Consider the following 15,356-nt stretch of genomic DNA (forward strand, 5'->3'; position numbering starts at 1 on the left):
CCTTTAAATAGGGTTTATAAAAACCCTCTTCTAATAAGGCCTTATTATTAACTAGATAGCATCCTCTATAGTTATCGTAGACCGTACTATTTAATAAGGCGTGGCATTCTCTAAAAAGTATTAAGAATATTAGAAAGCCTATGGAACTGCTTTCTTAGGGTTCTTTATTACTATTAAAGATAATAACCGTTACGACGCTTCTAAAGTAGTCTTCTAAGCGGGTTTTACTATCCCTTCGGTTCTTCTAACGCGCGCTTTTAGCGTTACTAATTAGCTACCCCTTTTCTTAATATTTAACTTAAATATAGTTAAAAGCTAATAATATTATTCGGTTTTTTATTTTAACCGTTTCTTCGTCTATAAGCTCCTTCGTATACTTAAAAGCTCTTATAAAAGCTTTCCGGACCTTTCCATAGTTTTATAAGGACTAACGATAATCTTCTCTATATAAACAAGCTCTAAACGTCGTTTTCTAATTATTAGGCCTATCCGAGCGTCCTCCGAAGGTAATAAAGAGGCTAGGGCCCCTACCACCGCTTTTTAAAAACTAGTCTTCTTAATAAAAGATTCCAAAGATCCGTCTATATTCTTTTAAAATTAAAATAAAACGCCTAAAACTCTTATTCATAATAAGCTCGTTAAGTGCCTACGTTACTTAGGTTAGTACAAGGCGGGTTCTAATAGCTTTAAGAAAGCTTTTTATTACTAGAACGCCTTAGACCTCAGGTATATTATAAGCCCAAGATCGCCCGTATACTTTATACTAATCGGAATACTAAATAGTTAAGGAAACGTTGCCTCGAGAGGCTTTAAGAAGTATATTATTATACTCTTTGCAGATTATTAAAAAAGTTATAGATTTAAAGGGTACTAAATTACGCCTTAATACGCGTATAAACTTCTAAAGATTAGTCTTGTTTTTATATAGGAGTTCTATTTAGGCGTTCATAAGCTTTTACGAGTTAACTATTTAGAAAATAAAAGATTCGATTATTCGGTAGCTCGCTATAATCGTTACTCATGTTTAGTTTTAATTAATATAATCTCTAATAAGTCGTTTATACTCATTTTTAATATTGTCGAACTCAATAGGACATAGTTTCGTAAGCTTATCGGTTAAAAAAACTTAGATTTAGTCAACTTTATCGTCGTTAGGCGTTTAAATTTCATTTCTATTATTACCGTTCTTTTAAACGGTTAATTATTTATAATAATTATTTTTTAATTTAATAATTCGCTCGGCGATTAGTTCGGTAAAGTCTAGTCCTTTTAATAGTTATATATCGTCGTTACTAACGTCCTTCGTATTTAGATCGATAAGATCCTAAACGAACGCGTTTTTTGCGCATACTTAGAGGCTAATATACTAAGCTAGCTAATCCGCTCTTGTATTAAGGCGTTAGCTATCGTTGGGTATAAAAAGTTAAACGGTTACTAATATCGTTGATAAGCGCTTCGTACTTTTATAAGTTTCGAAATAATAAAGATACTCGTCCGCTCCTATACTTTAGAAAAGGGGTCCTTTAGAGCTAGGCTTATAACTATTATAGGCTAGGAGCGTAGAAACGTAGTTCTTATAATCTAAAGTGCTTGTCTTTTTGAGAGGATATTTTATAAACCGATTAAATAGATATACCGGCTAAGGGCGCCCAGGAAGTGGGTTGGTAGGCGCACTTAAGCGGGTACCACCTCAGCCACACGTGGCTGTGCGCTGGACCTCCTGCGACAATAATTAAATAATAATAAATAAAATATTATAAAAAATATATTTACGATTAGTATTTATATATAAATAGCTTAAGTTAGGTTTAAAAATAGATTTTTATAACTTTTTAATAATTAATTTAATATTAAATTTCAAAATCGTTTTCAATTATTTTTATTAAGAACTTATTTAATAAAATTATAATTAATTACCGAAGCGTTATTTATTTTATAATTTATAAATAATAACTTTTTTAAAATTATTTTAATAACGATTATTATTTATAAATATCGTACTTTTAACTTTTATTAATATAAACCTGATTACGATTAGCTAGCCGTAATACTGAGTTGTTATAATTAAAAGACGATGCGCTTATTCTATTAAGTTCTATATAACTAAAATATTATATATTAACTTTCTTAATTAAAACATCCACACCTTTTCTAAACTTAATTTTTTAACTTAATATTAAATAATTTCTAATTTGAACCCTTAAAAAAAAACCTCTTTATTACGGGCGGTCAGGGCAACCAGCTGTGGCACAAAGCGAAAGCTTCAGTAATAATGACTCCGGCATCATTATCCCCTGTTCTGCTCTATATAGTTGCGCCGGCCAGTACCTAACTAGTTAGGCCGTAATACTCTTTGACTATTTTTATTACTTAAATATTCAAATTTAAATAGTAAATAAAATATACAAATATCCTTTCTTTTGATAAATAAATCAAAATTTAATCTTTATAACGCACTGTTTTTTAAAATTAAGTACTTAACCGTAGTCCTTTCAATAACTAGCCCCAATTGCCCTTATTCCTATCGGAGGTGATAATGCTTCGATATCTTCGTTAGAGATGCCCAGGCCCCTTGCTGCCGCCCGGTTCAATGCTCCATCCAACAAGTTCATGGCGAGATCCCTATTTCCGCTAACAGGGGATGTGATTGGGCTTTCTCGCCTCGTGAGCGGTGACGGGCGATAGATGGGAGTCCGGGTTTGGGAGGTGGATGTGGGCGAGTGAGACAGTTGTGGCAGATGCTTTGCGGGCAGCTAATGATGTGTAAAATTGGTATGAATAGTGATGGCTTTGCTCTTATCAGTTACACCTCCTTTCGGTTACCGTATCTGCCCACATCTCAAGCCGTGTTATCAGTGAGTTTCCTGAAAGTCACCAACCATAGTCTACCTAATAGCAATTGTGTATCCACTTGGTTGATTTGCCCATATACGCGAGGCATTCGGTTCTCCTTCCATCCCCTCCAGGCATGTCGTGCGTCTTCAATCGCGAACCTACAGTTGAAGGGGCAGACAAGGAAATATTTTGTTCAGGGTCGTTGGGCCGCCGTCCATCACCCCTGTCAACCCCCAGACCCGAAGCCCGAGTCCCGAGTCCCGTACGTCGAGCCTCAATTTGATTGGTAGTCTTTAATGTAATTAGGAATGTGTAGCCAAAACAAGCAATCGGCACTAGTCCTGCATTTTGTCCGTTAATAGGCCGAAACACCATTCCCGGATTTTTAGACATTCCCCCTTGCAGTGGTGATCGGTTGTCATTTTGGCATCTTGGCATACTATATTAAAACCGAGTCTGGCAGTAGAGAAGAGCGATTCAGCAACTAGAAAGCTAGTCAAACATCCACCAAGCATTTCTTTCCAACACAACAGAGCCCCATAAAGTCTAAAACGGTCGAGAATTGGAGGCGTCCAAGGAGATCAAGCTGCCCGTGGTAACCCCTGCCGACTCACAGCCAATCGAACAGGCTGAACTCGCCTCATCCTCTCAACCTTTAGACAATAATGAGAAGGGCGAAACCGACGACAATGTCTTGGAACGGCACTCGTCGATTGCTCCCTTAGAGGAGCCAGAATATCCCGGGTCCGCGCAGGTTGCGGTCATCATGGCTTGCATCCTGAGCTCCATCTTCCTCATGTCTCTGGTGAGGTTACAGTCCCTCCCCCTTCAAATTCTCGATTCAGCCAACCCCTTTCGACCGTGTGAACACTCGCAGAGACAACTAACTCGAATTCTCAACTCCTAAGGACCGAACCATCATCGCAACAGCCATCCCCCGGATGACGGACGAGTTTCACAGCATCCAAGATATCGGCTGGTATGGCAGCGCCTTCATGGTCACAACGTGCTGCTTCCAGCTCCTCTGGGGCAAGGTCTACACCTTCTACCCGGCCAAGTACGCCTTCCTCGCGCTCTTCGGCCTTTTCGAGATCGGCTCCGCCATCTGCGGCGCGGCGCCTAGCTCACTCGTCTTTATCATCGGGCGCGCCGTCGCCGGCATAGGTAGCGCAGGGATCTTGTCCGGCGCCATCTTCCTCATGATGGGGGCCGTGCCTCTGGAGAAGAGGCCGCTGTATAACGGTTTCTTCAGCGCCGTCCTGGGCACGTCCTCGGTGGTCGGCCCGCTCCTTGGCGGCGCGTTCACGAGTAGGGTCACTTGGCGGTGGTGCTTCTTTATCAACCTCCCCATTGGGGGCGCGGCCATGGTTGTTATCTTCTTCGCGCTGAATCCCTCCCCAGCAGCGGTTCTGAGCCTGACAGTCCACCAGCAGCTACAGAAACTGGATCTCCTCGGTGAGCTGTTTCTCTTCCCCTCGCTGATCTGTCTGCTGCTGGCGCTCCACTGGGGAGGGATCACGTACGACTGGAACAGCTGGCGCCTTATTCTCCTACTCGTCATGTTCGCCGTCTGTCTGGTCGTCTTCATCGTGGTAGAGGTTTTGAGACAGGAGAATGCAACCATCCAGTTGGAGGTTATCAAGAACCGCACCGTGGTCTCGGCCATGTGGTACATGTTCTGCCTCGCCTTGACGATGCTCCTCCTTATCTACTATCTCCCCATTTGGTTCTAGGTTATCTAGGGTAAGAGCGCCGTGGACTCCGGCATTGCCACGCTCCCGTTCGTCATCTCCCTCGTGGTCGCGAGCACTAATCCGGTCAGCTTGTTAGCCGCCTGGACTACTATACGCCTTTTACCATGCTCTCTTCTGTTCTGATGCCCGTCGGCGCGGGGCTTCTTTCGACGTTCAAAGTCAACACGGGCAGCGGGAGCTGGATCGGATTCTAGATTATCCTCGGCTTCGGTATCGGCCTGGGCCTCCAGCATGGCCCCATTGCCGTGCAGACGGTGCTCAAAAGTGAGCTTATCGAGCGAGGGGCTTACCGACGCCGTTAAGGACCTGGATGTGTAAACTATTCTGAACACCGGCGCAACGGCTCTGTGCGACATCCTTCCGGTAGCAGACCTGATTACTATGCTTGTTAAGTATAACGAGGCGATTAGAAAGGTTTTTATTGTTGGCACTGTCACGGCATCGCTGTCGGTATTAGGATCCTTCATGTTAGAGTGGAAGAGCGTGAAGAGCGACGAGAAGCCCAAATCAACTAGTAAGGGCGAGTGAGCCAACAGGCAGATGGTTTGGGGTCTGGAAGATACAATGTTCTGGCCTTGGAACAAAGCGCTTTAGGCATTGAAATACTATCTCGTGAGGGCGACCGACTTTGTATCAAATTTCGAGTATGGTTGCGTCTTTCAGGCAGTACCTTACTTATACTCGGACCAAGGTAGAGCTAGCATTCTAGGCCATAACAATCTAGCGGAGAGCAGCTAATCAAAGTTCAGGAATCCAGGTGTCTTGGAGAAAGGGATTTGCCTAGCTGCATTAAAAAGGATAGAACACAACAATAGTCAATCAATGCAATCATCATTATTCACAACAACAGCCAGCCAGCGAGCTCCACAACCCGGTTTTTTTGCAGGTGCCTCTGTACTTTAATGAATTACCGACTAAATCGCGACGGTCTGAAAGTTATACAGACAGGTACGGTGACGGTGGCTTCCGGGTGCTACATTATGTGGCTGCAGGTGGTGTGAAAGCGATTCTCATTGAGGTGGTCAAGTCACATTCTAAGTAAAAATTATTATCAAAATGGCGCAAGCTCCTCTCCTCTTTCCCAGCAAAACTCTTGTGAAAGCACGATTATGCTTTGATATGTCATTCTCAACTGTCACCATGAAGAGTCTATTCTTAACTCAGTTTGTCTTCTTTGGGTCCTCCAAGCTCCCTGTCGGTCTTGTTCGAACCTTGCTACGCGTAAAAGCTTTCGCAGACCAAGATACCGCTGCGTTTGAAAAGCACCCAATGTCAGCCAGGTATTGCACGTTTTTCTGCAACACCCACGCAGTGTCGTCCTCCATCCTCGAGCGCCGGTCCTGATCATCAAATCTGGGTGGTGATGCTCCGAGAATCTCTGAAGTGGACTCGAGCATGTGCATGATCGGCTGGCACGGATGGCTCTCCGTCAAGCTTGCATCATGAGCCGAGGCATTCATGTCTTCCTTAGCCGCCTGAGCCACGCGCCGTAATCGAGGGGCTCTAGAACAGTATCCAATAATACCTGGTTGACAACTTCCCAGAACCTACCGACAGAAAGGCCGTTCTGAACCCTCGTCTCGCATACCTCGCCTCTGGTCGAAGAGTCCAACTTGTCGATAACAATTTCAGCAAACCCGTCAGCGCCGCAGAGGTAAACCCAGTTCTACCTGGGTTGCTCCGGGAATGCGCGGATGGCGTGGCAGCCCATCACCACGCGCCAGACAAAGTCATCGAGGTTAGGCACCCCGTCTACCGAGGAGCCGATGATGAGCGCCGGACGGACGACGGCGAACTTTGCCGCCAGACGCGGGTCGCCAGCCGCCGCGCGCTGGATGATGGCGCCGGTGATCAACTTTGTCTGCCCGTATGCGTTCGACTGCGCTAACACGTCTTCCAGCACATCCCTCTCCAATATCGTGGATTCAGCCAATTCCTCAGGATCCCATTGCGGGCCTCTGGATATATAGACAATACGTCTGGTGGTCGGAGAGTTCTTCGCGCGATCCCATCAGATCAAGCGCGGCGTCTACGTTGACCTTCCGTAGGGCCTCCGAACCAATCTACAGCCGCCGCATTGTGTATAACGCCGTCAAAGTGTTAGGCTCAAGGTTGTCGGCGGAAATCTGTTCCAGCCAATGCTGTACGGATCGTCGTTCGAGCTTACCCGATGCTGAGAGCAGCGCCCGGTCTGCCAGGAGATAAACCGAGGGCACCATGTAATAAGGCAGGAAGTCAGTGGCCTGCTGAGCACTCTCCTTCATCCACTCCTCGGTCCGTTTGTGTATCTGCTGCAAGTTGATGGCTGGACCCGGAGGCGAAGACGACTCGGAAGGGCGGCATGTGTGATGATTCAAGAATGGCCACGAGTTGCGATGCGAGTGGTCCATTAGCTGGGTAAGACACTATAGCCTATTTCGTGAGGGCATGTTGTTGGAGGTTATTCTCAATCTCTTCCAGTTCGACGCGCTGCCCTCGGATCTTGATCTGGTTATCACCCCTTCCGACGAAGATCAGGTTGCCCTGTTTATTGAACTTGACCAGGTCTCCTGTGAGGTTTGTGGTAAAAGCACACTCGACGTTGTAAGTCGCAAGCCAAGGCGCGCCTTGGGAAGAAAGGAATGCTTGGACTTCGTAGAGTTGTTGATGTACCCACTAGCAACGGCAGGGCCTTGAATAGCGAGCTCATCAACAGCCCCCAACGGCATCAGATGCTCGTGGGTCTGGGGATCAACAACCCACGTGTGACACCCAATGCCTTTCCCAATGACCGAAGAAGGCGTGGAGTTGTCAATATGGTCGACAGATGTGCACTGAACGCAGCACTCGGTCGGGCTGTACGTGTTCTGCAGGTTGCAACGGTTCGCCCATGTTTCGATGTGATGCTGGTGCATTGATTCGCCTCCCAGGCGGAGAACCTTAAGCTTCGGTACGTCGGCTGGCTGAATCATTCTTGCTGCCGACGGCGTCAGGTCAATCACGTTGACGGAGAACTCGTTGATGTTCCTGGAAAGCTGCACCAGCTTGTCCTCATCTCTTGGGATGCACACGCAGCCGACGCCGCTCAGCAACGTCGCGAAGATGTCGGCTATGGACGTGTCGAAGCTGTAGCTGGAGAACTGAAGAATATGGGCGCTGGAAAGATAGAGCCCGACACTACATTGGGCTTCGAGGCCGCTTGTGACTTGGTTGTGCAACAGGACCACTCCCTTGGGAGATCCGGTTGAGCCTGAGGTGAATATGCAGTAGGCGGCCGACTCTGGGGGAACACTATGCGTCGTCTGAGAAGCACATTGCCTCGGGGCTTTTGTCACGGAACATGTTCTCAAAGTTGATTGATTGTGCTCCAATGTTTAGAACGAGTTGTTGACTAGCGTTCGAGCAGACAACACAGTTTGCCCCGATGACCTCAAGCATGTACTTGATACGATCGGTGGGAAGGCCGGAATCGATCATGAGAAAGCCGTAGCCCCCTGAGAGCATGGTCAGCATGGCGACCAAGGCAGCTGCCGACTTTTCGTAGCAGATGGGAATGATTCTTCCACCAGCCATGCCTCCGAGATGAGATGAGACACGCGGAGAGAGCAGCTTCACAGTGCTTTGCAGCTCAGAATAGGTGTATCTGGCATCCCATCCATGAACAGCGTCGTTCGTCTCCCAGTCTTTTGCTTTGGCGAGGATTCGCTCATGGAGACATTCGTGATGCTCATTCAGATCGCTACAGCTGAACTTGAGGATGTCTGCAGCTTGTTGATGTGTCAGGGGTCTCAAGTCTGAAACCACCGTTGATGGATCTAGGCCGGAGTCGATCTGGAGCAGCAGTTTCTCCAACTGCTTTGCCATCATTTCGACGTCCCACCCGGGAAGAACGGCTGAATCGTACAGCATCTTCACCGTGACCCCTCCTAGGCGTGGGAAGCACTCAACGACAAGTGGGTAGTCCACGTAGGAATCAGATGAACCGGTTTCGATATCGACAATAACTTCGGTGTCAAGGCTAAAGCGAGACTCGAAATCCGGCTGTATAATGAGAAGTGTCGTGAATGATGCGGCAGATGAACCGATCGAGAGGGAGCTGCGGAAGGACACTCCCAGTAAAGGACTCCAGCCTAGATCTCCAGAATTCTTTCGCCCCTTCGGCCACCTGTTCATTTACCACGGCGTATGAAAACGTTGAGAATGGTGTCTGTGAAGTTATCTGTTGGTCCCTGTATGCTTTCTGGGTCATCTCGAGGATCAGATTGGTTGGCCATCGATCGTAGACGGAATGATGGATCCGTCAACGCCAGATTGAGCCAGCTTCATCTCCCAGAGCGTCATTTATACAGCGCTGGCATAGCTGAGATCCGCATGTCATTGGAGTTCGCCGAGAAAAAGACTTTGATGGCAGCGCGCAACCTTCATCAAACAGCATCGTGACGTTGTACAGTCTTCCGTTTGGATGGCGCACGATGCGGCTCCTCAACATGGGTGTATCACGGAGAACAACCTTCCAAGAGCGGAGAAAGTCCGTCTTCGCCCAGGTTCTCGGGAGACGAAAAGCAATTGCTCCGCGATGTACGCACCGTCTTGAACTTCACTGAGCGTCATCAGTGCCGCCTGGATCGGCGTGTGCACGGAAACACCTCCTCAATCAGCTTCTCGCTAACTCCAAACTGCTCTGCTGCCGTAAAAAGAAGTTCATCGGCATTTACGTCAGCGACAGACTGGTTTCTCTGCGGCGGTCGATGAGCTTTGTCTGATTGAGGCGTGCTTCGCTCGGCAACCAATTGTACAATTGCCTTCAAAGTCGGAGATTGACGGCATGATACCAACCGCGGGCAGTTCTTTGCACACTCGAAGTGCGCAGAGAGAATTGCCGCCTGTGAAAGAATGCTTGACAGATCTGGAGCATAGTTCTCGCAGCGGGGCTTGAAACGAAATTGAAAAACAACAGAGGGGAAGAAACGCGTATAGTGGTATTCAACATGCACAGCTCGCAGATTGTACTTATTTGAAGGGTAGGAGCCCCTCTGGGACCCTCCCCTCCGGCCCGGCCCGGAGCATTCGGAGGACATGGTGGAGCCCTTGCCGGCCGGAGCCTACACCGCAACCCGCGGCTGTTATGCCCCACTTTCCCCGGTCCTCCGACGTGCACAATCCTGTAACCTGGAAGGCGTTACGACAGGCACTTGTCTCTTGAGAATCCCGCACTGAAAATTGATACCATCAAATTCACGACTAAAATGTCACTCTTTTGTACACGAAACATGCTCGTTACGATGTGATGCATGTGCACCCAAAGTCCACCTATAAGCTTTTTAGATACATCATTATCTCTACGTCAACTCGCCGACGGCGACATCAGGTCTCGCGCCAGCTGGGCCACAATCTCGCGCTTCTCCCTTGAGCTTGCCCTGGCAATCTTCTGGCTCTTGTCGTCGAGCTTCCGCCAGACCTCGACGAACTTGTTCTTGGTCGGGTCCGACGTGCTCATGCCAAAGTTCTGGATCGTCTGCACCATGGTCTCGGCCCGCCGCAGCTTGAGAATGTCCTCGTCGCCGAGCCGCACCCCGGACCCGAACATCTGGTTGATGCGCGCGCAGTGCATGATGAGCGCCGCTAGCCCGGCCGCGAGCGCCGTCGCCACAGAAGACCCGGACTCCGGCGGCAGCTTCTGAACGCCACCGGGGCTGCGGAACCCGTGCCGCTGCACGACCTCGACCCCGGGCAGGATGAAGTCCAGGTTCGCGAGCGAGCCCGCCCACTCATACGGCAGGCCCGTCGGCTGCGCCGCCCCGATCTTGATCACCGCGTCGCGCCGGTACGCCGCCGGGTAGTAGTTGATGTCGCTGTTATGGCCCGTGTCGCGGCTCGAGCAGAAGAGCAGCACGTTGTTGTTGAGCGCGTACTGCAGCGCCCCGTCGAGCAGCTCGCGCAGGTCGTTGGCCGGCCGCGTCACCGACCACGACATGGAGATGATGGACGCCCCGCGATTGACCGCCGCTCGGATCGCCTTGGCCGCGTATTCGGGGTTGATCATGGCCCCCGCCCCCGCCGTCAGCTTCGCTCCCGTGTTAAGTCGGATCGGGTAGATCTTGGCCATTGGGCACACGCGCGCGATCATGCTCGCCATGACGGTGCCGTGGCCCGTTTCGGAGGCGTGCCACGGCATGTTGCGGCCGTCCTGGAAACAGAACGTGCGTCCGGTGAGAACCCGATCCACCAGCTGTTCCTCCATCATGTCGACGCCGTCGTCGATGAGCGCGACGATGATGTCCTCTTCTGACCCGTGCTGGCTCTTGAGCGGTGCCGAAGTGTTGGCCACCGGCGTGCCCGAGACATTGTCGCCGCCGGCCGTCTTGCGTGAAGGCCGCTTCTTGGCCTCTCGGATACTATCCTTCCAGATGTTCTCAATGTGGTCGGCGAAGGCGTCGGTGGATTCTAGCCAGCGATGCGGCGCCGTCGAGATCATATTGCGCTCACCGCTGGGAGCCGACGCGCTGAGCGAGTTGTTAGCCTGCCGAAGCCCGTATGCATTCTTCACCCAGATCAAATCGACGGAGGGGACGAGCTGCACTGGTTCCGGACATAGAGACAGCTCAGCCTGTCCCGGCGGAGGCGGCGGCCCCATTGGTATCACTGGCTTGTTCTGCTGCTTTGGTTGAGATTCAATGTATTTCTGGACGTATTGCGGACATCCCTCTTTCAGGCGTTCCCTGAACTTGGCGATGTTGGTCTTGATACGGCCCATAGACTCTAGTGTTTGTGTCTTTCGCTCAGAAAAGTCAGCGCTCATGTTTGTTGTCTTTCAAGATTTGGTGTCTTGCCTCGTCAACAAAAAGGTAAACCTTCTTCAGCTTCGGCAGCCGTCGGAGCCCTTCCGGCTCGCCCCAAGCGCGCAGGACTGCGTTGTTCCCACTCCATCGCAGCATGACTTCGGACAGCTGCGAGGTGGGAGGAAGCTCCGGACTTGTCTTGGTGAGCGTCGCGTTGTACAGCGTCTCAGGGTCCAGGTCCAGCTTCGACCAGTCGAGAGACTCGACCCCGAAGCCCTCGAGCACCTTCTCTATGGCCGCATCCGAATGAGGCTCCTGCGACGAGTCGTCGACGATGACCTTGAGGATGCGCTCCACCTTCTTCTTGTTTCTCAGCCAGTCGAAGAAGAAGAGCATATCCAACCGCCCGCGTCTCCCGGCGCGAGGAAGGAGCTTCTCTCCCTTCTTGTCCCAGTTTAGCACTCGTACTGGTGGGAAAGCCACGTATTTGAGCACCGTGTCGAATTCGACGTTCTTGAAACAATCCTCGAAGACGTCGGCGTCGAGCTCCGCCGTAACTCCCTGGTAATCAAACCAGGTTTGAATGTCTGATGACCGGTCAACAGCAATCCAGCATATTCTACGATACAACTTACCCTTCGGGTTATCGCCGTATAGGAACCGCGTGGATGCCTCGTGGGACCGGGTCCGGAGGCATTGCATCTTCAGCAGCATTTGAATTTTATCGGACCACTCGTCGCGTATCTTCTTCCGGTTCTCCGGAGTCTCCTCCTGGGCCTTTTTCTTATCCTTCGCCGCTCCCTGCCTCTCTCTTTCTGCGACCCGATGGCCTTCCGTCGGAGCTCTCTGCAGCCCGTGTCCTACGGGCGAGTTGAGGTTCTGGCTGTCGCCTCTCCCGTTTGGTCGCTCGCTGCCGTCTCGGCCTAGGATGCGGATCGTCAGCAACGGATCCCGACCACGCCCTGGGGCCTCCTTGGCACTCGGCGCTTCTTTGGATCTGCTGGGTCCTTCCTTGCCTCCCGAACCCTCCTTACCTCCGGGCCCTTCTTTCCCACCAGGGCCTTCTTTGCCACCGGGGCCTTCTTTTCTCGAGTCAGGCGGCGGTCCGCGTCTGTGGTTCCGACCCGTATCTGGGCCTCTGACTTTCCGCTCCCTTTCCCGGATGAAGATCGGTCCCCGTTCTCGTGGAGGGCCGTTGAGCTCCTTTTCTCTTTCCTTGTTGCCGTCCATGGGGTTACGAACGATGTTGGAACCATCCGCGCCAGTTCGCCCGGTCGTTGGCGGCTGCGCCTTTGGCCGGGGAGCCGATGCGCTTACCTTCGGGGGTTGCGGCGGGGGCTCTTTGTACCCCTCGCGCGTCCAGCGATGGTATTCGTAGACCGACGTGTCGTCCTTCTTCGAGCGGAGGTCGAGGACGGCCTTTTCCTCCGCGATGAGCGTCGGGGACTCGCCCGCGGCCAGCAGCAGTTCGACGATCTCGTATTGCTCCTGCGAGCTCCATTTATAGTCGACGGCGTAGTGTAGCGGCGTAAACCTGCCCCTATCCCGCGAGACTGCGGCTGCCTCGCTGGCGCGGCTCGCCAGCCGCTTGAGGAACTTCATGTTGGAAGCGAAGACGGCGTGGTTGCGCATCGCCAGGTGAAGCACTGTTTCGGAGCGGTTGTTGCTGACGGACGTGCACTCCACGGCTAGCGCCTCGGTGAGCGGGTGCGATGCCTCGTCGGCGTTGCTGGCCGCGTCGTCGTCTCCGCCGTCGCCCGCGGCCGCCGACTTGGCCGCCGCGGCGTCCTTGGGCCTCTTGCAGTTCCGGATCATGTTGATAGCGAGGCGGTTGTCGTTGATCGAGGCGCAGCACTGGATGGCGCTGTACAACGGCGTGATGCCGTCGGCGGTTATCGTGAGGAGGTGCGGATACCGCGCCGTGATGGTCTTGACGGCCTGTAGCAAGGCGCGCCTGTGCGCGGCGGCCTTCTGAACCCTTATGAGCTTGGGGAACTCTTCGACTATGCAGTGCAGCACTGTCTTGCTGTTTATTTCGGACTTGGAGTCGAGTTGGTAAGCGCCGAATATCTTGTCCGGTTCATTTGCAAGGTGACTCTCCAAGGTTTCACAGTCTTTTTTGATGGTTTCCATGAACCTTTGTATACTCGCTTCATTGGTTTGACCTTCGGTGTCGTCGACATCGTCGAACTCATCCTGGTCATCATGGTATTCCGAATCGCTGTCCTCCTCGTCGCTTAGGCTGCGGCGTTGCATGTTGGTTGTTGATGAGCCTCGATCCCAGTCGGACCGGTGAGCGCAGTCGTTGCGTCGAACGATAATTTGTTGACTGTGAGCAATTTGCAATTTGCTATGGGCGCTTGGTCGAATCCAGCTCACCGAAGCACTGCTTGAGATTCTCGAAAAGATTGAGAGGAGATTTGTCAAGTTCAAAGAACATGAAGGGAGCGTTGACGTCTCACCGTACGGCAAGGCTGGCGGGTGAAGTCTTCCTCGGACTATCAATGGGCTCGGGGGTATGCCCGGCGCTTCCAACCCCTCTGTCGCAAGATGGATGCCACCATCGGATGCCAATGGGAATATTGCTATGGAATTTTCGCGCAGCCTTACTTATCGTGCCGCATTCGCACATCAATAGCGGATATTGGCAGCCAGGGTCATGTGTGGGATTATGGGATACGACCTCAGATGTTTGCTGGGGCGAGTGCAGGTACATGACGGTACAAGTCGGACTTCTGGCTTCGAATACTACATGTATTAGCTTGCAGCATAGTTATCCCGGGTCTGTAAGGCACCAGAATCGCAAGGGGCAGCTCGTGGACGACTGGGAATGACGCAATTCATGGGGTTGCCGTACCCGCTCCGATGTGTGGGTCTGCTTACTAGTAATGAGTACGTACAGTAATGTATCTCTACCACGTAGTCTCTAAATAGACACGCGAGACAGGGTTCACGACCCCTCCAAATTCCCTCATTCTCTCAGCTAAGCCCCGGACACACCCGTCTCACTTCTCCTTGACAGCATTGCTCCTCACCGTGGTCACCGTCACATCCTCGATCAAGGACAGGTCAAACTCGCCGAGATTCTCCGCGTCGTACTTCATCAGCTTGCGGGTGGGCGGCAGGCTCGTCCTGAACAGGATCGGGTCGTCCAAGCCGCGCCGGCCAAGCAGCTGCTCGATGCGCGTCTTGAGGTCGACCTCGGTCTCAATCTTGACGGTACAGAAGAAGTCATCGTCGGTGGATCGCTTGAGCAGAATGCCGACGCGCATGGCCGCAGGGACGCCCTTCTTGGTGGTGCTGTTCTCCTTGAGCGTCCACGTCGCGGCGTTGTCCGGTCCCGCCGGGGCCTTGAGCCGGTCGATTGAGCCGATCACATAGGCCGCATCCGTTGTCTCCTCATCTACCGTGCGCTCCCACTTGACGGTGCTCGAGAGCTCGGCTCCAACAACGCCGACGCCGGTTGTGCCCGAGGCGCCCGTGGTTGTCGACTCGGTCCGTTGCGTCGGCACCAGGCTGAAGCTGTCGTCGAAGGAAATGGCCGCTACCTCCGGGTTCTTGCGGGATCGGCCCTGAGAGTCGAAGAAGGCGAACTCTATGTTGGCTAGAGCCACGCGCCGCGCGCGCCGGCGCGAGTCGAAGCGGAAGAGGAGGACCAGCAGCGTCGCGGAAGTGTCGGGCTCATCGGGACCCCAGCTGCCGTGGACGGTGTCGACGCAGGTGCACTTGACGTCGACAGCGCCCTTGCGCTGCACGACGTTGCTCCGCTGGAAGGGGTCCTCGCGGTCGTTCTGGGTGTGGAAGCCCGACTTGCGGTCGCCCTCGAGGAGGTCCACGTCGATGCTGAGGACGTCGTCTCCCGTCTCAAGGAGCTCAAGCTCGCTCTCATCCTTGACGGCCACGAAATTAGTCATGGTTGAAGGAGTGACTGTCTGCAGAAGAGTGTAAGTCAGTAACGGGCTCGTGTGGTGTTTTGTCCCTGACGTAGATGAAAAAACCCGGAGTTGAC

The 15,356-nt window shown here is 51.7% G+C and overlaps 5 protein-coding genes across 5 annotated transcripts; 1 reads left to right on the plus strand and 4 right to left on the minus strand.

Moving 5' to 3' along the window:
• Positions 1-2,968: 2,968 nt before the first annotated feature.
• CORC01_06606 (major facilitator superfamily transporter) lies at positions 2,969-4,568 on the plus strand (the record flags this gene model as incomplete). Its single annotated transcript, XM_022618246.1, has 4 exons — positions 2,969-2,973; positions 3,033-3,097; positions 3,396-3,640; positions 3,744-4,568. 4 exons carry the CDS (start codon positions 2,969-2,971, stop codon positions 4,566-4,568), a joined length of 1,140 nt encoding a protein of 379 aa, XP_022475244.1.
• Positions 4,569-6,255: 1,687 nt separating this feature from the next.
• Positions 6,256-6,853, minus strand: CORC01_06607 (uncharacterized protein; the record flags this gene model as incomplete). The annotated part of the gene is made up of 2 exons (XM_022618247.1): positions 6,256-6,568; positions 6,657-6,853. The coding sequence occupies 2 exons, from the start codon at positions 6,851-6,853 to the stop codon at positions 6,256-6,258; spliced, it is 510 nt and encodes a 169-aa protein (XP_022475245.1).
• Positions 6,854-7,001: 148 nt separating this feature from the next.
• CORC01_06608 (uncharacterized protein) lies at positions 7,002-8,477 on the minus strand (the record flags this gene model as incomplete). Its single annotated transcript, XM_022618248.1, has 3 exons — positions 7,002-7,138; positions 7,246-7,848; positions 7,904-8,477. The coding sequence occupies 3 exons, from the start codon at positions 8,475-8,477 to the stop codon at positions 7,002-7,004; spliced, it is 1,314 nt and encodes a 437-aa protein (XP_022475246.1).
• A 1,435-nt stretch (positions 8,478-9,912) lies between these two features.
• CORC01_06609 (uncharacterized protein) lies at positions 9,913-13,603 on the minus strand (the record flags this gene model as incomplete). The annotated part of the gene is made up of 3 exons (XM_022618249.1): positions 9,913-11,346; positions 11,420-11,934; positions 11,983-13,603. 3 exons carry the CDS (start codon positions 13,601-13,603, stop codon positions 9,913-9,915), a joined length of 3,570 nt encoding a protein of 1,189 aa, XP_022475247.1.
• Positions 13,604-14,352: 749 nt separating this feature from the next.
• On the minus strand, positions 14,353-15,261 carry CORC01_06610 (uncharacterized protein; the record flags this gene model as incomplete). Its single annotated transcript, XM_022618250.1, has 1 exon — positions 14,353-15,261. One exon carries the CDS (start codon positions 15,259-15,261, stop codon positions 14,353-14,355), a length of 909 nt encoding a protein of 302 aa, XP_022475248.1.
• Between the last annotated feature and the right edge of the window lie 95 nt (positions 15,262-15,356).

This window comes from Colletotrichum orchidophilum (genome assembly GCF_001831195.1).
Source record: "Colletotrichum orchidophilum strain IMI 309357 chromosome Unknown Scaffold_50.1, whole genome shotgun sequence".
In the NCBI taxonomy this organism is placed as follows: domain Eukaryota; kingdom Fungi; phylum Ascomycota; class Sordariomycetes; order Glomerellales; family Glomerellaceae; genus Colletotrichum; species Colletotrichum orchidophilum.